Raw genomic sequence first — 20,191 nt, forward strand, 5'->3', positions numbered from 1 at the left:
TATTTTCAGTTCCACTAGTGATACTATTAAATAATGATAATATATCCGTGTTAATTATGCTGTTGATACATCTGACCAACTGTGCCCATCCCATGGCAAGTGTGCACAAGAAATGACAGGGAAGAATGTAAAACAGCATTCTTTTGGCTGGGTGTCTTCTGTGCACGGATCAGTACCACTGTCAGCCAGATCCTACTGAAGATGCCCAATAAGGTTTGATTTGGTGGCAGCACCACTTAGTGGTTGCAGAGATAAGACTACAGTGTCTCCAGATCTCCAGCTTATCACTACCTGCTGGTGACTTCATTAAAGTCTTAAAATTCATTAATTAAAAGGAAAGCATGTGTGATAAATCTGTGGGCATGCACTTGCATATATACATAATTCTTGCATCGTATCCTGAAATGCTAAGAAAAAGCAAAGAGTAGATATGATACGACGGATTCCTCTCACTTTCATTTTTAAAACAGGTATAATGATAGATGCTACATACACACGAGAAAGGCAATATGCTTTTAATTGTGTCAGTATTATTATACATCAAAAGACAGTGTACAAAGTCCCCCAGGTTGCTGAAGACGACTGAAAGAGCACCATGAGGGGTTCTAAAGTCCCGCTACAGTCTTTCCCACATCCAGAGACAATATGAGGCTGCAGGCAGTGGTACCAAATAAATCCAGAACATATGATTTTCACTTTTCTTTCATCTCTTCTCCACCTGTGAATGCTGCAGGCACATTGGTGGCAATGCCGAGTTTATACCTGTTAAATAATGACCAACTGCACGGATACCACTATTCTAATCCCAAGTGGATGACAGAGAGAAAGAGGAGAGGGGGAAAAGCTCTTCCTTGAAGTGAGGCTATCAAAGCTAACATTTGGGCAGGCCAGCACGTATATCCTGAAGTATCATTGGATGGCATGTTCCAGGTAAATGAGATGGTGAGTAGAGGTTTGCAGAACAAGTATCCCCAAATAACTTTGCTGTTTCTGGGGTGTGACAGCCAGTGCTCCAATGAAACCCTTGGAAGGCAAGATACAGTGCAAATCTTTCAAGGAACTTTTGGCAACTTTGTATTTCAGGGAAAATGGTGACTTCCCCCCAAAATGCATTGAAAAGAGTATTTTCTAGTTCCTAGGTTTGTTTGGGTTTTGGGGGTTTTTGTAACTGTATGTGCTCCCCAAGATTCTACAATATTTAGGGTTTCCTTGTACGTGTACAAGTAACTTACTAAGCTCGCAACCTCTATTATACCCAGGAAATCAAGACAGACCTTCTATTATTCCAACATTTTTAATAAATATGTATGCAATGTCCTGATCTTTCACAAGCAGGGGGCTAAAAATGGTTTTGATCCCAAGCATAGAAAAAGGGAGGACTGAACTGAAATCTCTCACAGAGGAGGGAAAAAATCCAACAGAAAGATAATAATACCTTTTAAAGAATCTTTCTAATGAGAAAGTAAATGAGATGCCAGTCAGAGACTAGCAACACAATACTACTTACTATGTTGGCTCAGAAGTAAAACTCTTATGTATCCTGTGCAAAATTAACAATTGCAGATGTTTATTAGCAAAGATGTATTTGTTTGTATTATATATTTTTTCCTATTTTTCCCCTTGTACCACATTGCCTTGAACTGCAGCATACTCAGGGGAGTCCGTCTTCCTCTGCTCACATAAAACACCAAGTATATTTGCATAATAACTGAAATAAAATGAATAAATAATACTAGATCACTGGCTTGCCATTTTTCAGAAGTCCACCTGCTAGATTACTAACACCTAGCCACAGAAGAGATTACAGCATGCATAGAGAAAACACCATGGGTAAGACAGGGAAAATGAAAGGAAAAGATATGGTCCGAATGATGATGCAAAGCAAAGAGGGTAGAGTTTATGAGACTGCAAAATTGAATTAGGAGTGGCAGAATATGAAAAAGAAGAAACAATGGGAATATTATGCGGCCGTCAAGCCCCAAAGTTGGATGGATAACGACGTCAATAGGCAGAGAAGATGGGCTGCTCTAAAACAAGTAAGGAGGAGTTTCTGAGGAAGATCCCTTTCACCTTGATGAAAGGGTTGTGAAGGTTTTAAAGGTCTTGATTTAATCTGTTTTCTGCTGCAGACAGAGTATGTCTTTCAGGGAACAACCTTGACTACCATGCAGATGGCCTCATTGCCATTACTAAGACGTTACATAAGGCAGGCACTCCAGTAAAAGAGATTACATAAAATATACAAAAAGCATTATGAACTCACAAGCAAGGAAATGTCAGTCTTCCAGGACACTTTCTTATATTTTTGTCTCATTAATGTGAAGACAGTTGTGGTTTTATAGCATATAGATCCAAACCATAATCATTTGCGGTAAGTAATCACAAAAAGTCTCTCTCTCTCTCTCATATTCTGCCATTTGGGATCTGGGGGAATTACTTGAAAAAAGGAGACAGACATCTCAGGTTCACAGCTGTAATCTAAATATTGCAGAACTCCTCCATTTTATAACAAAAGGGCAAGTTTGGCAAAGACAAACTTTTAGATTTTTACTTCTAAAATCAAATAATGTTCTTGAGCTTCAAAAAATCCCAAGCTAGGTATATAACATCTTGTTCGTGTAATTCTGTGACATACTTAGCATCATCACTATCACACTACTTATCTAAATTCCTCCTTTCCTATTTTTTCTCTTTTCACCACAGTAAATGATTTCAATCCTACTGTGTCCATATCTGTGTTTACGTTATTTTGACTATCTACTTTGATTCCTTGAAAACACGCACTGTAAATATCTGCCCTAAATTCAAAAGATTTCAGACAGCAAAAGCAACTCACCACTAACATTGCAATCTGTATAACCGAAAGAAAAGCTATTGCTTCTTTTTTTTTTTTATAGCGATGTAACACTAAACTTAGAAAATATTATTCGTGATTTGTGTTTTCCAGACTAAAGAGATTTCTGAAAAGCACCCTCCGGAATGCAGAGACATGATTTCAGCCACTAGAGGGAGTCAATCTGTTTTTTTCAGGTCAAATAACAAATTAGAATGAACAGAAAAAGCACTGAGAAGGAAAGAAATCACTAACAAATAACGTAGTTGATATGCAGATATATATATGGAGACAAAACATAAAGAAAACAAGGCTTAACTGAGAAAATCATTAAGAAAATCACCTTTTTTGCTTTAAGTGTTCATTAACAAAATTCCTACTAGTATACTTTTCCTGTATGACTTCAAATTAATAAGCTTTTAAGGAATCAAAAACCAACAATTAACATAATGAGAACGATATTCATATTTCTATCCAACATACTAGCCTTTCTTTATTTGAGTTCAAGTCACTACCATACTCGTAAGTCTGTTGCAGACATATGCTGGCTCAGCTCAAAACTGTAAATACAGCAGGTTTTCTTCGGTTCATTTATGATGTAGTCACCTTAATCAGCAAGTAGACTTATGGTGAGTATAGGAAAGAAACTGACATTTCTACTCACTCTGCCAAACATTCGTCTTCATAATATTTGAACATTTTAAAAGCAAACTATAGGACTTATTAAGATGACAGCAACTTTCTCAGTACATTAGCTGGAGATATTTTCATGATTATTATTCTAAACAAATACTGAAAAATGCTTCTGTGTTCTGTAATATTCCAGAAACTAATGCAATTAAACACTTCTAAGAAATCCATGTTATGTCAAAAGAAACAACACCTATAGAAAAATTCTGCACAATTCTGATGCCACTTAGCAAGCGCAGTTCAGAAAACTGGAAAACCAAAAGTTATTACCCATTTTTGGTTTTCTGCATTTCAGTAGGTCCATTTCTTACTAGTGGGTTGATTGTTTCTCTCTTCATCTCAACTCATCTGAGACGCAGAAAGTCAGTCAAGCCAGCGGACATTTCTTCAGTCTCAAGTGACAGATTCTTTCTCAAGCACGCTTTTCCAGAAATTAAATTTCCTATTAAGAAGTCTACAAAAATCGGTGGGAACTCTTCTCAAATTTCAAAGTCAAGTTTTAGAAATTTGCAGATCAGGCCTGGAACATGCACACTAGACTGACTGCTTGAATGGAGTCAAGCACTCAAAATTACTCTTCAGGAAACTCTTTGGGTCCTTTGAGAATCTCAGTCTAATCATTTAAATAAACCCTAGTCATACTGAAACCCCCACTCCCCACTTAACACATTAATCATTCAGAGTAGAAGTTCTCTCTCATCAGAATTAAGATGAACAAATCTTAGCATATTGCAGTAAGAAGCACATTTAGTCCTGTTGACTGAGCTTTTGAACCTGGCTGGAAAGATCACTACAAACTAAAATTCTGCAATACAAGAGGCAATATGAAAGTGCTCGGTTTCTGCGCTTTAAGCAGAACTTTTTGTGATCAATGAGATATAGCATTAACAATATTTTATGGAATTATTGCATCAGGCATTACATATTGAGGATTGGGAGAAGGCGGCAGCACAATTAATTTAAGTTTTGCCTTGGAAAGACTGTAATACTGATTTTAAGGTAAAGCACTGAGAGCTTGGTACCATTCAGAAGTCATTAACACATTCACTTCAGCAAGAGACAAACTGGAATCTAGCCTGAAACCTCCTTCCTCATCAATGCACTGCAGAAGGCTGAATCCCGAGATTTCAACAGAGCATCTTAGCTGCAGCAGCATCATCCCTTACTAGGTTCTTCTGTTCAGTATAATTTTTCTTTCTCAGAAATTTAAAAATTCTTCCTGACTGCAGTAATTTGACTACTTTTCAGTTTTCCTCTTTCTTACTCAAAGTATTTCAAAAGCGACCAGGAAGTGATTTTCAACAGTTTTGGTTTACTGAAAATAGTACAGTGAAGCATATTCAGAAAATTAAGAACAAAATGCAAATAATTTCTGATGAATCCAGAAAGTACAGCTTTACTTTCTATGGCTTTTTATATTTATGCCATGCACATTTATACTTCTTAGAGTTATGCTGCTAAGAAACAGGAATTTAGTATGGCTAATGAGGTTATTTACAGTAATTTTTAGATAGGCTTGTGTTTGGGTTTCTTCCCTTAATTAGGATCTGATAGTGAATACCTGAACTGAAATTTCTACACTGTTAGGGATTTCCCTATAGTCAAACTTGGTCCAGCACTCTCTCTGCTGGCTGTAAAGTTTAATTAATTAAATGAATGCTGAGACCATGGTAGTATATCCATAAAGCACATTTCATGCAATGTCTTAGGAACTGAAGGTTAAGAATATACCACAAGAAGCTGACTTCCTCCTACTCACCAACATAAAACACCATTTCCTAGAACTACCACAAAATCTACACAACCACTAGCTACTCATTGTTGTGGACAGAAGCACTCTGCAAAAAGCACAGGAATAACGGGGTCTGGACATAGCATAAATATGCAGAGAATGACCAAGAGTAAGTCTACCTGAAGGAAAGGAGGTCTGGGAATACAGACAATGGAGATGTCACTGATTTCACTCATTCCAAGTATGTGAGTATTATTCTGTCAATTGAGAGCTATGCACCCGATGAAACACCACAAAGCAAAGCTGATACCCCGTACTACTACCTTTCACTTTCTCCGCAACTCAGTCCCAAAGTGACACAGTGACTAGCTTTTGGTTTAGAAAGACCTCTCTTATGCACCCATAAAATTCCATTTCATTTCCAATCACACCTAAATCTGCCAGAGAAAAGATGAAAAATGAAATTGATAGTCAACACACATGCAAAAGGGCTCTCAAGGATTTACCTTAAATGCCTTTTGAATACAAGTAAAATGAATGGCTCACCTTCTGTGCCAGAGATGAAAAGAAAACTAGCATATGATCTTTCTTAAAAAATGGGAAACAACTAAATGTCACTCTCCTCTTAAATCACCCATTTCCAGAACTTGCACCACCTTTTATAGACCTTGCTTCACCTCATCTTAGAGGACATTCTGATAAAGCAGAGACTAGTTGCAGACTGGCATGAAGTTGCTGAGATCTCACTACTACTTACAAGGAGGCTTACTTCAGACAGTGCCATGCTATATTTATCACCCAACTCTAAAAGGTATGGAAATCAAACGCCATAAAGCTGCATGATGCCGGGTCACGAGGTTGAACAACTGTAAATCTTGCACTCCTTGAAACAAGGAGAACAAGGATTCTTTGTTAGTCAACAATGACATATATATATACGGCCATATGCCATATATAATTTTGTGCAAATACATTTATACTGACAGCATGTTATTGTGGCAGAAGGTGAAGATTTCACCAATGCTACTGGGTGGGGTCACCCTTTCTGTACACAGGGGCAAACTATTACAGTGAAACGTTAACAAGAAAATCATTAGGGACCATTTGAAATCCCTTTTTTTGAACCATCTGATATAATTTTTGCTGCTACCTATGTGAAATTTAGCTTATTGAAAAGTGTAATTTTTGACTGCAAATTATGTCCAACAACAGGATATTCAGCTTTTGATTCCTGTATGCCAGCCAAAGGATACAACATACATATCCAGATACACAGTTTAATACCACAATAAATGAAATACAAAGTAAAAAAATCAATAAACCTTGTCCCTTCTGCCATTCAAACCCTCAATAAAACCCATTGAAACAGCAGCTTATGACTTTTATCCGATGATGGCCTTTCACAACCTTCTGAAGACACACAGAAAATCTTGCCAATCACTCAGAAATCTGGAAAAAGGTCCCAAACTTCCAGAACCAAGTGAAAATCTTGGAGCTCAATATACAATTATCTGCTACAGTCCAAATATTCTAAGAAAGCACCTATGTGCAAACTATACCAAAGATCTTCAGAATTCGTTTGGTTCCTGAAAAATGGTTGCCCACATGGAACTACTCCAGAGCATGGCAGGTAGAGAAACTAGTGCTCACTTCACTTATTTCTGAGCTCTCAGAGCCACATTAACCTTCTTCAGAACTATCTTCTGCCTTTCCAGTGTGGACCTGCTGATCATCTTTCCCTCAAACAAAAGAGGGAGACTAGATGGAAAATTACTCATTAAACCTGCCAGCCCTTTATTTAAAGTTCTCTACTGAGACCTTACAGGGCATGTTTTCCCCACACGTGTGTTCAGTTCCACATGCTTCAGAGTTCAAAACACTGCTACAGCAATGAGATTATCCTGATAACGTCAGGCAGGTTCCCATAACACAATGCAGCGCCCACCCAGGCTCTGCTGGCTTTCCCAATTTTGATATCAAGCTGGTGGGCACATTCAAATAGCTACCAAACTGCCCACTGCAACCTCACATCTGCAGAAACCACCATCACAATTTTCCTCATTATTACAAAGGCAGCAAAAAAGTAACTTACTTGCAAAGCAAAAGACATTCCGACCTGAGAAGTATGTCTTTTTCTGAAATAAACGTTACTCAGTTCTAAGAATTCACACAATTCACTTCCTTTGCTCTTCCTTAACAATGTCTATTTAGAAGAGATCTATTTATTCCCCTGCGCATTTCACAGTTCCTGTTTCTAAATGAGAATCATATTAACAAAGGGTAAAAAGACACAAACATGTCGCAGGAAAGCAAGACTGATTTCTGTAAGGTACGTACAGTTTTGTCTCCAGAGGAAAAAACCCAACACTAAACCCTTCAAAGATGGACATCAACGCAGTTAGACTTTCAAGACCTACCGATCCTACCATGAATTTGCCAAAAAGGAGAGAAGAAGGTAAAAAGGCATTTAAGATAAAATTAATAACTGGAGATAATTGTATTAAACTGTAAACAATTTCCAATTTAACATTAATAAATAAATGTCAAAACTGACCTTCTTCCGAGAAACAGATCTGCAGCTATTTCGTGATAAATGATTGTCCCTTCACCTATTATTGTCACATTGGATTACAAGCACTTCTTCCTTCCTGTAATACAGTGGTCTCCATCTTACAGTAATTTCCAAAAAAAAAAAAAAGGCAGAGTGAAGGGAATCCATTTCCCACAAATCCACTCCATGTATAGTTATTACTCTTGTGTTATTATTAAAGTTTTTTTCTGCTCAAACTAAGCCACCTATGTCCTATTTCATACTGCAATATTTACAGCAGAAAGTAAGTTCAAATAAATATAAACCTTCTGAAAGAATACAGAGGACCACAGCACAGACAGCAAAAAGAGCAAAGGAACTGCAGCAAAAGAAAAGCAAACACAATCGTATTTAAGGAGATTATGCAGTGAAATGCAGTGGATCTTTTGTGTGTTTCAAACAGATACTGTGTATTTTGCATCCCTCCCGTGCTCCTTCTAAGCTCTTTACCATCACCTCCAGGTACTACTCTTGACGATGTAATATTCGCTGGTACCTCCTCCCACTGTGATGAGCCTTTACTTATTGGTTCATTGAACCAGCGGTGTATGTTGGCATGGGCACACAGAAGTGTTTTCATCCCTTCCCTGTGGTTTCCTTTTCCACAGTAGGCTACCCAATATTCCAAGGCACAGTCTGAACCAGTATAAACTTCCTGCTAAATGACTGCGGTTCCAGTCCTCAGCCCGACCTTGGGCACCGGGGACTGACCACAGTCTCCTGAGTACAGAAGTATCAACATGCTACTGGCGTTGGTGAGTAAAATGATTAATGTATTGAAATACCTGTATTTGCTAGCAAAGTATGTTCTTAACCGTTTTCTTAGGCTTTTTGGAATCTGTAACTTGCACCGCCATAAAAGAATAAAATAAAAACACAAACCCATGAAAGTTTCTTCTCAAAACACTTTTTTTGCCATAACATAAACTCCACCACATCTCTGTACGCCATTAAAATGAGTAATCTACTTGAAAGTAGTATCATTTGAAAAGTATCCTTGGAAGTGAAATTCTTGAAATTTTGTTACATTTATATTTATATTTTATAAATATACATATAATTTTATATTCATGTTAATTTTAATACTTTTTATTTTACTATTAAAACCTGCCACAAACACACACAATTCAGTCAAAAGCTGCAGAAGCACTGGGCTCTGCTATCGTAAAACAATCAAGCTAAAAAGGAAGAGCAACTAAGAAAAAAGTAACATCAACTTTATGTGAAGTTTACATTTGAGCTTTTTTATATATATATATATATATATAAAAATAAAAAGAGAGCTGGATTAAGAGACAGACACTGTAAGGCCATACCAGGAGCTGTAAAACAAAGAACCATTTGATCGTACTAGAGAAGAGTATCTCTTCTTATATAATGTTCCACTTAACAGTTAGTATGGAAAGCTAAAGAAAAATGGCTCAAGTATAACCATTATTCCTAAACCTGAGAAGAGCTTAAAATTACACCTCAGAGAGCTAAACTGCTTCACGCTGTGTGTAAGCTGCACATCTCCTCTCCCAGCAGTTCTCGCCAGCCCTCCCAAGCAGGGTGCAGACCGTAACGGATCTGCTGTCATAAGCCTCTCCCCAGAGTAAAGGAGGAGCTCCCTGCTCTTGTTTTATGAAAGGTGAGACACTGGCTGAAATCATTCTGAGTATGTGCGGCGTGAGTCTTAATGACAGTCACATGAGATATGCCCAGCGATAGCCCCGATTGCCTTAATAAACCAATATGTATTATCAGAGCCCATAAGAAGCAACTGTGAGTGCTGTGTAACAAGTAGGAGCTGTGTAAGCAGCAAGCGAAAAGCATTATTTCTTCAGGGATGAAAACGAATCCTACATCCCACACTTAGCTAGTAAAACATAATCCTGTATTTAATACAATTAAGGCAATTAACACCATATGAACGCTATTTTAAAACTTGTCGAGTTGGGTAGCCTCCTGCCTTGGGACCAGCCTTCATTCAGCAATGATAAAACCACTCTTACGTTAGGCAGAACTCTCACAGCACAGGAGCACCACTCGAGATCAGAAAATAGCCCATGATAACTGATGTTGACAACTCCCAGCAGCAACCTCCCAGCCATTTCAGCGACTGCTCTTGCAGCCTGTGAAAGACGGAGCCACCAATATGAAGCTAATAGTCTTTAGCTAGTTTCAGTCTAAGTAAAGAAAACCATCTGGCAAGAAATCTCAGCCAGCCAGCCAGCCGCAGGGCTGTTAAACTGCTTTGCTGAGGCTGGCTGCCACTGGGGTTGTGTACTAGGGGCAATGGGTGAGGAGGGGGTCTGCACAGATGTTTTTGCCTCACCGCTAGACAAACCTCTGCTCCCCCACTAACACACCAATTTCGCTGTTGTACCCTCTTTCCTGCTATTCCCTGTTGGATGACTTGGCACAGTACAGAGCAGGAACAGTCAGGTAGAGACAGAACAGTGGCAGTCATAACCTTGGTCTTCCTAAAATTCTATTTGGTGTCCTCTCCCAGTACTTTCCTGCTTACAGCTAGCTTTATGGCACCAGCACACACGGTAAGACAAGGGAATAACTGAAATAATTTCTTCCTCCATGATTCATAAGGGGCACACAGTAGAAGCGGTTCCCATAAGTGAGCTGGAGAAGAAAGGACAGTGCAGAACTTCCCAGAATTTATTAAGACAGAGTAATGGAAAAGGACTACAAATTGCTGACATAAGGCCGATGGCTCTAACGAACCAGTGCACTACGGTAGACTTTGAAGTTTGGGTACACTGGACTGAAATAATCCATGTCTGCCAACCATTTATCTGTACTGATGTGCCAGTTGCCAGTACCCTTCTGATGTGAGTTACACATCTTAAAGGACAATGAGTTTTGAGTCTCTCTTCAGCCTAAAGATGTAAATAAGGATCACAAGTAAATACCTGTTGCTTTCATTTGAAATTCCTATAGATTTTGCTTGCATCTTTTGGCCAACTTCAGCTGGTTGTTAACCAGAGTACTTGGCAATGCACCACTTCTCTTAGTCCAGCAGCCATTTCACACTATTTTCCTGATCTATGATTCTACTGTGAGAAGCATATTTTCATAAAGCTGATCATTTCTTCAGAGAAAAGAACTGAAATGGGTGAAAAGGCATTGAAGGAAGTCATGCGTTTAACCCCATCTCATGCAAAAATGTGCCTGAGCTTCAGTCAAACAGATGTACAAAGACCTGCCATTTTTTATAGTATTTACAGAGATAAAAGGCATTTGAAAGAAAATCTGTGCCTTTTATGTTAATTCTAACCTTTCTCCTGCTCCTTTTGACCCACGCACTCAGCAAAGACTCCTGCTTAGAGTCAGTCTGACACTACTTTCCAGGCTATTGCAGTCCCCTGAAAATAACTCAACTCTGCACGCTCAGAAAAGGAGGGCTGGTGTATACCACATGGCCGAGCTGGAGCCTCTTTTCTGCTCGCCCTCTGTCTGCAGGGACAGAGCAATGGCAGCAACAAATCTACTGGCAGATGCCATATTTATTCACACCAAGAGTGCAACCTTTCTCATATGGACACTTTGCAACCTCTATCTTATATGGGCATATATATTTGTGCATATACAAACTAAAAACTGATTGAAAACACTGGAAATTTTCCTGCTACTACATCTTAATATTTGGATTGATAAGAATTTGCGGTGTCTGGAAACAATCTTATGAAATGTCTGTCCGGGTTTTAAACTGTACCTTTCAATTACCAGTTTAATCTATTAATGTGATACCGCAGCAGTTTTTCTGACTATTGCATAATTCTTTAGTCAGAAATGCTACAGTTATATATATGCAAGTCTTCTCTCATGCCAGTTTCCGTTCCGAAAACCACCATATGATTTGCTTTTCAGATCGTATTAATTAATCTCGCATTGGATTAAACTGCTATGGTTTGTTATTTGTTATGCTGTTAGCAAACAGCTGGGTCTTACTAACTTCAGTTAGTTTGTGTGCAACTTAATATCGTGTCCATTATGAAACCCTTTTAAAACTTAAAAAATGGTCTGTAATCTGAACGTCCTGTTGTATGGCATGTTTAATTTATAAGCACTTTCATCTGTAGACAGTATTTTCCCACCACATTTTTGTTTGCAGTTTTGATGGCAAACTACAGATAACAGAGCAGTCAGCTCTACTGTGAAAGTAAAGAGCAGATATCATTTGCTCAGACAGGTATGCAAAAGACAGTGGAAGCTATGTACAATTTGGAGCACAACAGCTCTTTGTGGATAAATGATAAAAGATATAATTTCTTCCACTGAGTAGTAACTACACACAACAAATAGCTGTGCCACAGTTTCTTTTAGGAATATACCACAAAATGGGGAGAGCTACACATCTGTTACCTGCACTTCTGTTACTGACCATTTCGGTGGCATTTCTATAACTATTGCATATAAGCAGCTATAAAGACAAAGATTTTAAAATAGGTCATAGGCATTAGGAACAGATTATGCTGTACAGGTGGGAAACAATGATTTCTGGCACAAGTACAGATTATGTCTGTGTTCAACATGTGGGAAGTCTCCATCAGTATAAATGAGCTGCCACCAGCGCTGAACGAACTCATGTCATTGCAAAGCACAGCATGAATCTCTGACACAGCTCTATTGCCTTCTGTAAGCTATTTCTGTATTTCAAAGGAGTAAAAAGTCAGAAAACAGAATAATTTTTAACATGGGTTGCGTGCATAGTCCTGTGATGCGTGCCTATAATAAAATAAGATTGCATATTCCTGAGCATTGCTGGTACTGGGTAAGAGACTACAGAGAATTACACAGAAAAGAGAGACTTGCCATTCCTAGGAAACATAGTCACAGCTAGGACAATTCAGGTATACAATGCCTCTACCAGGGAAACCTTGTTTATGAATGGCAAAGAGCACAGTATGGTTGGTTGCTCTTGAGAACCCCAGCCACACAGCTTTTCGTCATCTATGTGGAGTGAGATGGGCATCAGATAGATGATGGCCACCTCACCATCCACCAAAGAATCCTAACTGCTTTCCTAAAAGGAACAAAATAAGAACCATCCTGGCTGTCTGCCTTCTCCCAAGACGCACCATTTGGACACATCGTTCTTTTGTCCTTGTCTTGCTTGTTCTCTTTAAAGGAAACATAATAAAGAAGAGCATGGCCCCAAAGCAACAAGAAAGCAGTCACATACTTGCCACACTTCTTACAGGTAACAATGTCTTGATAAAGTCTTACCATCTTATAAAGTTCCATATATTTATTATCACGGAAAATATGACATATATCAAAAGTTTGCTTCTCTCAGTCACACAGTTTCAAAATAGCAGCTTTTCCTGTGAAGCTAGCAACTTATTCCTCATTCCTTCTGCTTTTGCTCTCTGTGCTGCCCGTAAGGCAGAAAGGGAGGAGAGTGGCAAACCTGTTCAAACAGCACTTGCCACCATTGTAATAGGTCCAGTGTAAGCATCCGTAAACAGATTTACAGACAAGAAACTGAAGCTCCAATTAGGACTCAAAGTATAACATAACTTAATTCCACTCTGTTTTTTTTCAAGAAGAAAACACAGAGAGAATAGGCAACATCAAGAAATTAGTGTTTTGTGGAAAACCAAATCTCACACAGACTTCTAATTTACAGCTCAAATTGTTAATGAACAGTTCAAGATTGATTGCTGTACCTAAAGATTCATACAGATTCACAGAAAGGTCCCCGTTAGACACACCTCTTTAAGGAGTAGAAAGATTCTCCACGTGGTTTTCAGTCACTGGCCAGGATGCCACAGCCATGTTCTTCAGCAGGAAGCCACGCAGGAGAATGCAGAAACCATAAATACTACCAGAGATCAACTGAAAATTGTTGCAGAGACAATCTATTCCTTCAAAAATGTTTGTTCATTCATGCAGAATCCAACTGATGTGCATTGAAAGCCTCTTCTTCAACAGAATTCTTAGACGTCTATAATAATTCCATTTAATGGACTATATTGGCCTTTTTGGCGATTGCTATTAAGTACTCAACTCTGCTAATCGTCTTAATGTTTTATTTCATAAGAACTGAAATGGTATACAGAATTTAAGAGAACATGTTAATCAACTGCAAAGATGTAATTTATTTAAATATGGTTATTAAATTAGATTTTAAATTGGCACTAACTTCAAGTAGACACTCAAGAATAGGAAAAAGTAGTTTTATGGCTGTTAGTCTACATCAAATATTGAATCACAGATGTTTGTTTCTTTCCATAGGGCTTTTTCCTCTCATCCGTTCTCCAGCTCCCCACCACATTCCCTGCACTCGGCTTCTAATTCTCAGTTCCTAGCTGTCAGCACAAGCTCAGTGTTCCAGCTTATCCTGTCGGGTTTTTCTCTTTCCTACTCAGGGAAAGCAGGAAGAGTAACCGAGCACAGGAATGACAGATGTCCTATCGGTACTTGGATCCAGGTTCAGATTTAGCCTACGGCAGCCAAGAACTAAAACAGCTGAGCTCTGAAATAGAGCACATTCACTGTAGATGAGATCTTCAGGTTATCTACACAGTCCTACAACTTCTATCATGCAGAAACTATGTTTTTTACCAAGCGCATTATATTGACCGGACGTTTACGAAAATAAGTAAACAACATGCATTTTGCTACTATGACAGTACTTTTCGCTACCATGACCAATTCCAAAACTTTTGCACCTGAATGAGTACATGCCACATGCTCTTAAAGATCAGCAGAAATTTTAATGTGAGCACTGTAGATGAGCCGCAGCAGCGAAGCAGGTAAGGTGCCTTGTGACAGGCACAAGACTGGCTGGGCATGCCTTGTTGCAAGCTCAACATACCTGTAGTTGAGTAGGTGTAAAACAGTCATTCAGCCTCAGGAACCCAACACCCATGAGAATACATGCAAAGCCTCACTCTTCTGCCAATGACCAAGTAGGCCTGACATTAGACTTTCTACGTTGCTTTTTTGTTTTGTTACATATGTCTGAAATTTATCAGAAATGCAAACAAAACTCATCATCTTTGAAAAGCTACTCACCCTCAAAAACTTCAGCTGGAAAGGAAAAATCTGGTAAGATCTACCACTACGAGTCTTGGGTACTATAGGCAAAGAAGCACAGGTCATGCATCCATGAACACTGAATTCAGAAATTTGGGGGGAAATTCTGACTACACTGAAATGAATATAAAATCTCACATGTATTTCAACAAGGATGAATTTTACACACACTTTTAAGAACTTAAATGATTTTTCAGATTTATCTCATTATCCATGGCCCCCTCTTCGGATTGAAGTCAATCACAAAACTTTCCTTAACTTCTCTTTAACAGTCAAATGAAGGAATAATTTCAAAATTCAGGATGGAAGGTGATTTCCTACTGAGACAGAGCTCCATGAACTACAAGTAATTACTTCATACAATTACAAGTCTTAAAATTTCCAGTGCACTTACACATATTGGGGCAGAATGGAAATTTATCTTTTTTACTCTTCCCCTTTTTTAAACAAGAATTTTGTTTTAAAAAAATTTTTTTAAAATTTTTTTTATTTTTTTATTTTCCTGAACTAAAAGAAGAAGGTAAAATGTTAAAGCCCTGGAAAACCTTTATAGGTTTGTTTATTCTTCCCCTGCCAATGTACTATCACCAGCCTCTAGTAGCTGCTTATCAGAATTTATTTAGCTCCATGCTCATCTTTGGTTTGTACTATTCCTGTATGGTGGGAGCAAGCTACTGTAAATGAGACTTTGACTAAGCAGATGATCTGAAATGAAGGAATACAGTAGAAGAACTTGGAAGGCTCGGAATAACCGAGCAGAGAATATAACTCAGATGTCACAGAGATTTCAGTTTGGCAAGGATGCAGTTTACAAAACTCACACTTCAAATTCAGTGAAATTCCTTCAGTGGGGGAAATGAATTGTGTAGTAGGGTGAGATTAGAACACTCAAGAAGTGTATTTCAGGTTTGGTTTTTTTTTCAGAATTTGGTAATTGTTATATGGAGGAAGATGTGCTTAATCTAGATGAAAATCTGATTTCCATGATACCTGAAAATGTCTTGAAATATACATTAATTTATTCCTTTGGGCAAATATTTGACATTGGTTAAAAGAAAATAATATTCCTGTGTGACACAGAGAAACACAATGTTTAGAATCTAAATGTATATTCTCCATTAAGACTATTATTTATTTTGGAACTAATTTAGAATGCAATTAAATCCTTCAAAGATCTTCAGCTTAAAAACTATCATTTTTTTCCTAAAGCAAATATTAACACTAAAAAAAATACAGAGGAGATGGATTCTATTGGTAAGGCAATCGAAGCAATGCTGTTCTTAAGAAACATGGGATCTCTGGATATAACAGTTGATACATGGCATTAAGTTACAAAATCTTCGCACATGCAATCTTGTTTCTAAGAATGAAATGCTTGGTAACGTATGATGCCTAAGTTCTCATTTTTTCTAGTGAGAATTTAGCTGGCACGTATCTTTGGAATTGGCCTCTATCAGATGAAACTCGAAAGTTCGCGGCTTCAGTGCTTTTCATTGCAAGATGTTGACAGTAAGAGGTTGCATTTTCAGCAGATATGGGTAATCCCTTCCTCCTCCTATTGAAAGAGAAAGTCCTGCACTTTTCAAAAACAGAGATCTAGTGAAAAACAGAATTTTGGAAGAAGTCTTCTACAGTTCAATCCAGTAAAATCCACTGAAGATTATTGTTTTAGTTGGAATGTGTAAGCATTCAAATGGACAAAATTTATGCAGCAGTTTCCCTACCAAGGAGACATACAATGTTAGTTTTCCTTCATGATACTATGCTTGGAATACACCCCCCAAATTTGTCCTAAGCAAAATTATTTTAAATGTAGTCATGTTAAGTTGTTTTCATAGACATTTTAAGTGTTTTACCTTTCCTAGAGAGTTAATTTGATCTTGGCTCATTCTTCCCTGAAGTGAAACCCTACCTTACTCAGTTACTGAATACACAGAAAATTTACTGCATATTTATCATGTGTCTGAAGTAATGGCACCAGTGATTATCTAGTTGCCTAGAGCCAGATGACAGGGTAGCTCCACTGACTGGAATGGAAACTTCGCCAATCTGTGCCACCTTTAACATTTTGCTAGATAAAGCAAAACAAACTGGAATGCACAATCCCTACACTTTCTGGCACTATTAAATGGATTGTGAAACCACCAGTGCTGGTGTGTGATTTCGTAACAATATGAAACAAATTCAAAGCTTGAGTGCTACAGTCCTCTTTTTTACTATATGCCAGCCTTTCCTCTGCTTTCTGAATCAAGGGTTCTCCTTGCTCTTTGGACTTTCTGGGGTATAGTGACCAAGGAAAATAAATCTCTTTTCTCATCTTCTACGTTTACCACCAGAAAATGCCATTAAATAATGGAAAATTACTTCTGCCACATTCTTAAGAAAGCTAGATAATAGTCCAACACCAATATACTTAGTACACTAAGTATTAATGCCACTTGAAGCCAAGGAATCTTGATTTAATATCACTCTTTATATGAAAAGGGACAGAGTCCCCCAGAGTCTCTAATCTGGAGATGCTTTCAAGAGGATTTCAAAAAGTCACTGAAAGTCAGATCCAGCCACAGTGGGAAAGGTGGTTCCACTGGTTCTCTGTGCGTATCATCTATGCTTTCTGAATAGGATACTTCACTAAGTCTCCTCACATCCACTGCTCATGGGGAGTAAATAACTGTGCAGGCAGATGGGATAGGCAGGCCGATTGCTAAAATGGAAATCGTGTAAATAATGTGGCTAGGATGATGATGCCGTCCTTTCAGTCTCATGGAGGCATATCCCAGCCATTTCATTCTTCAGGAATTTGGCATTGTAAGATAGCGCATCCTGAGACGATCAAATCCAGTGTATAGAGAAATGTAGTGAAGTTTCACACTTCTTGATGACTCTAGACATTCTAACAATGACAAAAGATACCAGCTACTCCTTTCATTCATTCTCCTTTTTCTTTTATTGAGAGCTCAATAGTTACTTCACTCCACTGTCACATTACAGCTTTAAGACCTATGCTTGTTGAGAGAGGCAAGGAACATGATATTCCCCCTGCTCTCTGCCAGTCTCCTTGTGAAGAAGTTCAGCTGAGTCAGTCTGCAGAAGGTAAGCAGTAAGTTAATCACTGTGCTTATTAAATTCTGTTATGTCAATTATTTTTATGTCAAATTCTTTTATCTCAATTTTTTTATGTGCCAACTGCAGGTTCTGGATTTTCTTTCAAGGACACTGGAAAGTCATTTCATAGAGATCAATAACAAGGACAATGTGTTTTGATTGGCATCAACAACCAGGTTAAATTCAAAGTGGTGCTCTAGAGATGAAGATCTCAAGATTATTACCAATCCCCTGAGCTAACCATGCATTCCTCTAAAATGAACTTGCTAATTCTGCCTAAACTCATTTGCATTGCTCACTTTTCCACTGTTTTCAGCAGAGTACTTTACATTATGAGCAACCTCTTCTACAGAAATTCTTCCTGGATGTCTTATTGACTAGACAGCACACCTGTATAAATTCCATCCAAGTCTTTGCATTAGCTATGATCTTAAACTGCTGACTGGCAGAGATCCCATTGCTTTCCTTTGAGAGTGCTATATGCAGGGTACCTCTTTAAGTTCTATTTAGCCTCCTTTCTTTTCAGCTATGTAGGCCATTCATATCCTTTGTACTACAAATAGAACAGATACAGTTAATTGAAGGCATCCCTGCTGCTGAATTTAGCCTGCTAGTCTGGTAGTCTGAAACTTCAGAGGAAGATCCTGTAACACAGAATGAAAGGCTACTTTAATTTCCTCTGACCCCATTACAGACCAAAACTTTTTGATAGAAAGGATTTTTTTTGATACGATAGGAAGAAGAAGCAGTTTTACCCTTCCAGCAATATGCTTCCAGCACTCACATTGAGCAGAAGCTGCATATCTTACTGGTATACAAACACTGGCATACAGGAATCCTATCAAGATACAAAAAACTAGTAGGAAAAGTTTCATTCTCCAAAGCGAAACTTTTAACTCACTCACAGCAGAGAAAATATAACAGAATTTGGGGAAGGTTTTAAAAACATTTAGTTCCTTAAGAATGACCTTTGATGCCCAGTGTCAGATCTCAGCAGCCATTGATTGGCCTTCCAAGTGTTTCTGAGCACCAAGTTCCTTCTTGCACAAGTTCCTTCATGACTAAATAATTTTGAAATATGGGTCTTAAGTACTGGAGAAACTGCAGAGCTTAAGTGCTATTTTACCCCAGTAATATTTGTCTATGCATCAAGAGAGGAATTCCTATAACCTTCCATTTCCATAGGGACTGTTAAAAGGTGGTGGTATAGGTATAGTTCTTCTGCAAGTGCTCAGATTACACTGGAAACATGCAAGCACAACCCTAGTTCCGAAACTGGAAAAATGGCAGTGTTTTTTTTGCCACTGCTTCATTTATATGCGGTCATTATTTACCAGATTGAACTACACTATCATATATAGTTTATTTTTTCCAGAGGAAGCAGGAGTTAGTGCTGGTGAACCTGCTAGTATACATAATCGCTCAAATAACTTAAAAACCTGCAGAAGCAGAAGAAATTTACCTTATGTAGCTTGATACTACTTTTCTTGAAAAGAGTACTTTAATACTACTTTTAAGTACTTTAATATGTCTTTAAGTAGGAGGGCATTCAGAAGCCTGTGACTCTGATAACACTGTTTCCATTTTAAACTCTACCCTATTTAGAATTTCCATAGCTGTAATGTTTTGCTCTTAAATAAGACTGAGTTTGGAGGTCTTGACCTCATTTTCTCAAGTGCTTTTGCTAATTTAACAGAAAAGGTTTTGAGGTTGGGACTGGAAATACCTAACTGTTTTATGATTCTAGATTATTTTCTTTTGCTCCTATCATTTATTATGGCCGTGCTTTGGGAAATATTTTTTTTCCAGGTCATTAAACTATAAATTGCAGTGGTGGCTTTCAGGAATTGGGGGACACAAAAGGACAAATTATAAATGACCCAATTGTTTCATTTAGAAATACACTTTATCTGCATGACCATTAATTACTTCCCACATAAGCTTCCTAATAATTATATCGACACAACATCTGTATGGGTGAATCTGAGCAAGGCTGATGAATTTGAGATGATTTATTGAAACAGACCTCAAAAAGGTTTTATGCTAAACACTACAGGGTCTTTTCCAATGCAAGCTTGCCTCCGCAGTGGTGAGTTGTGGAAATTTTTGAGAAGAGGGGAAAACCAACCACCCACAGCACATCAGAAGTAAATGACAGCAGAGCAGTCGCCATACACTACCCTCTTTTCCTGTTAGTACC

The 20,191-nt window shown here is 38.1% G+C and overlaps 1 protein-coding gene across 15 annotated transcripts in view; it reads right to left on the reverse strand.

Moving 5' to 3' along the window:
* The window catches only part of HDAC9 (histone deacetylase 9), a 484,926-nt gene that overhangs the window by 231,836 nt on the left and 232,899 nt on the right, over nt 1-20,191 (reverse strand). The window contains exon 1 of one of the 15 annotated variants that reach the window (XM_054816944.1): nt 3,794-3,901. The exons of the other annotated variants lie outside the window; for them this stretch is intronic. Coding sequence (XP_054672919.1) covers nt 3,794-3,827 — 34 coding nt within the window. The 5' untranslated portion in view covers nt 3,828-3,901. Of the gene's footprint in view, nt 1-3,793; nt 3,902-20,191 lie in introns of those variants that run through there. 15 annotated transcript variants of the gene reach the window in all.

Source organism: Grus americana, chromosome 2 (genome assembly GCF_028858705.1).
Source record: "Grus americana isolate bGruAme1 chromosome 2, bGruAme1.mat, whole genome shotgun sequence".
Taxonomy (NCBI): Eukaryota; Metazoa; Chordata; class Aves; order Gruiformes; family Gruidae; genus Grus; species Grus americana.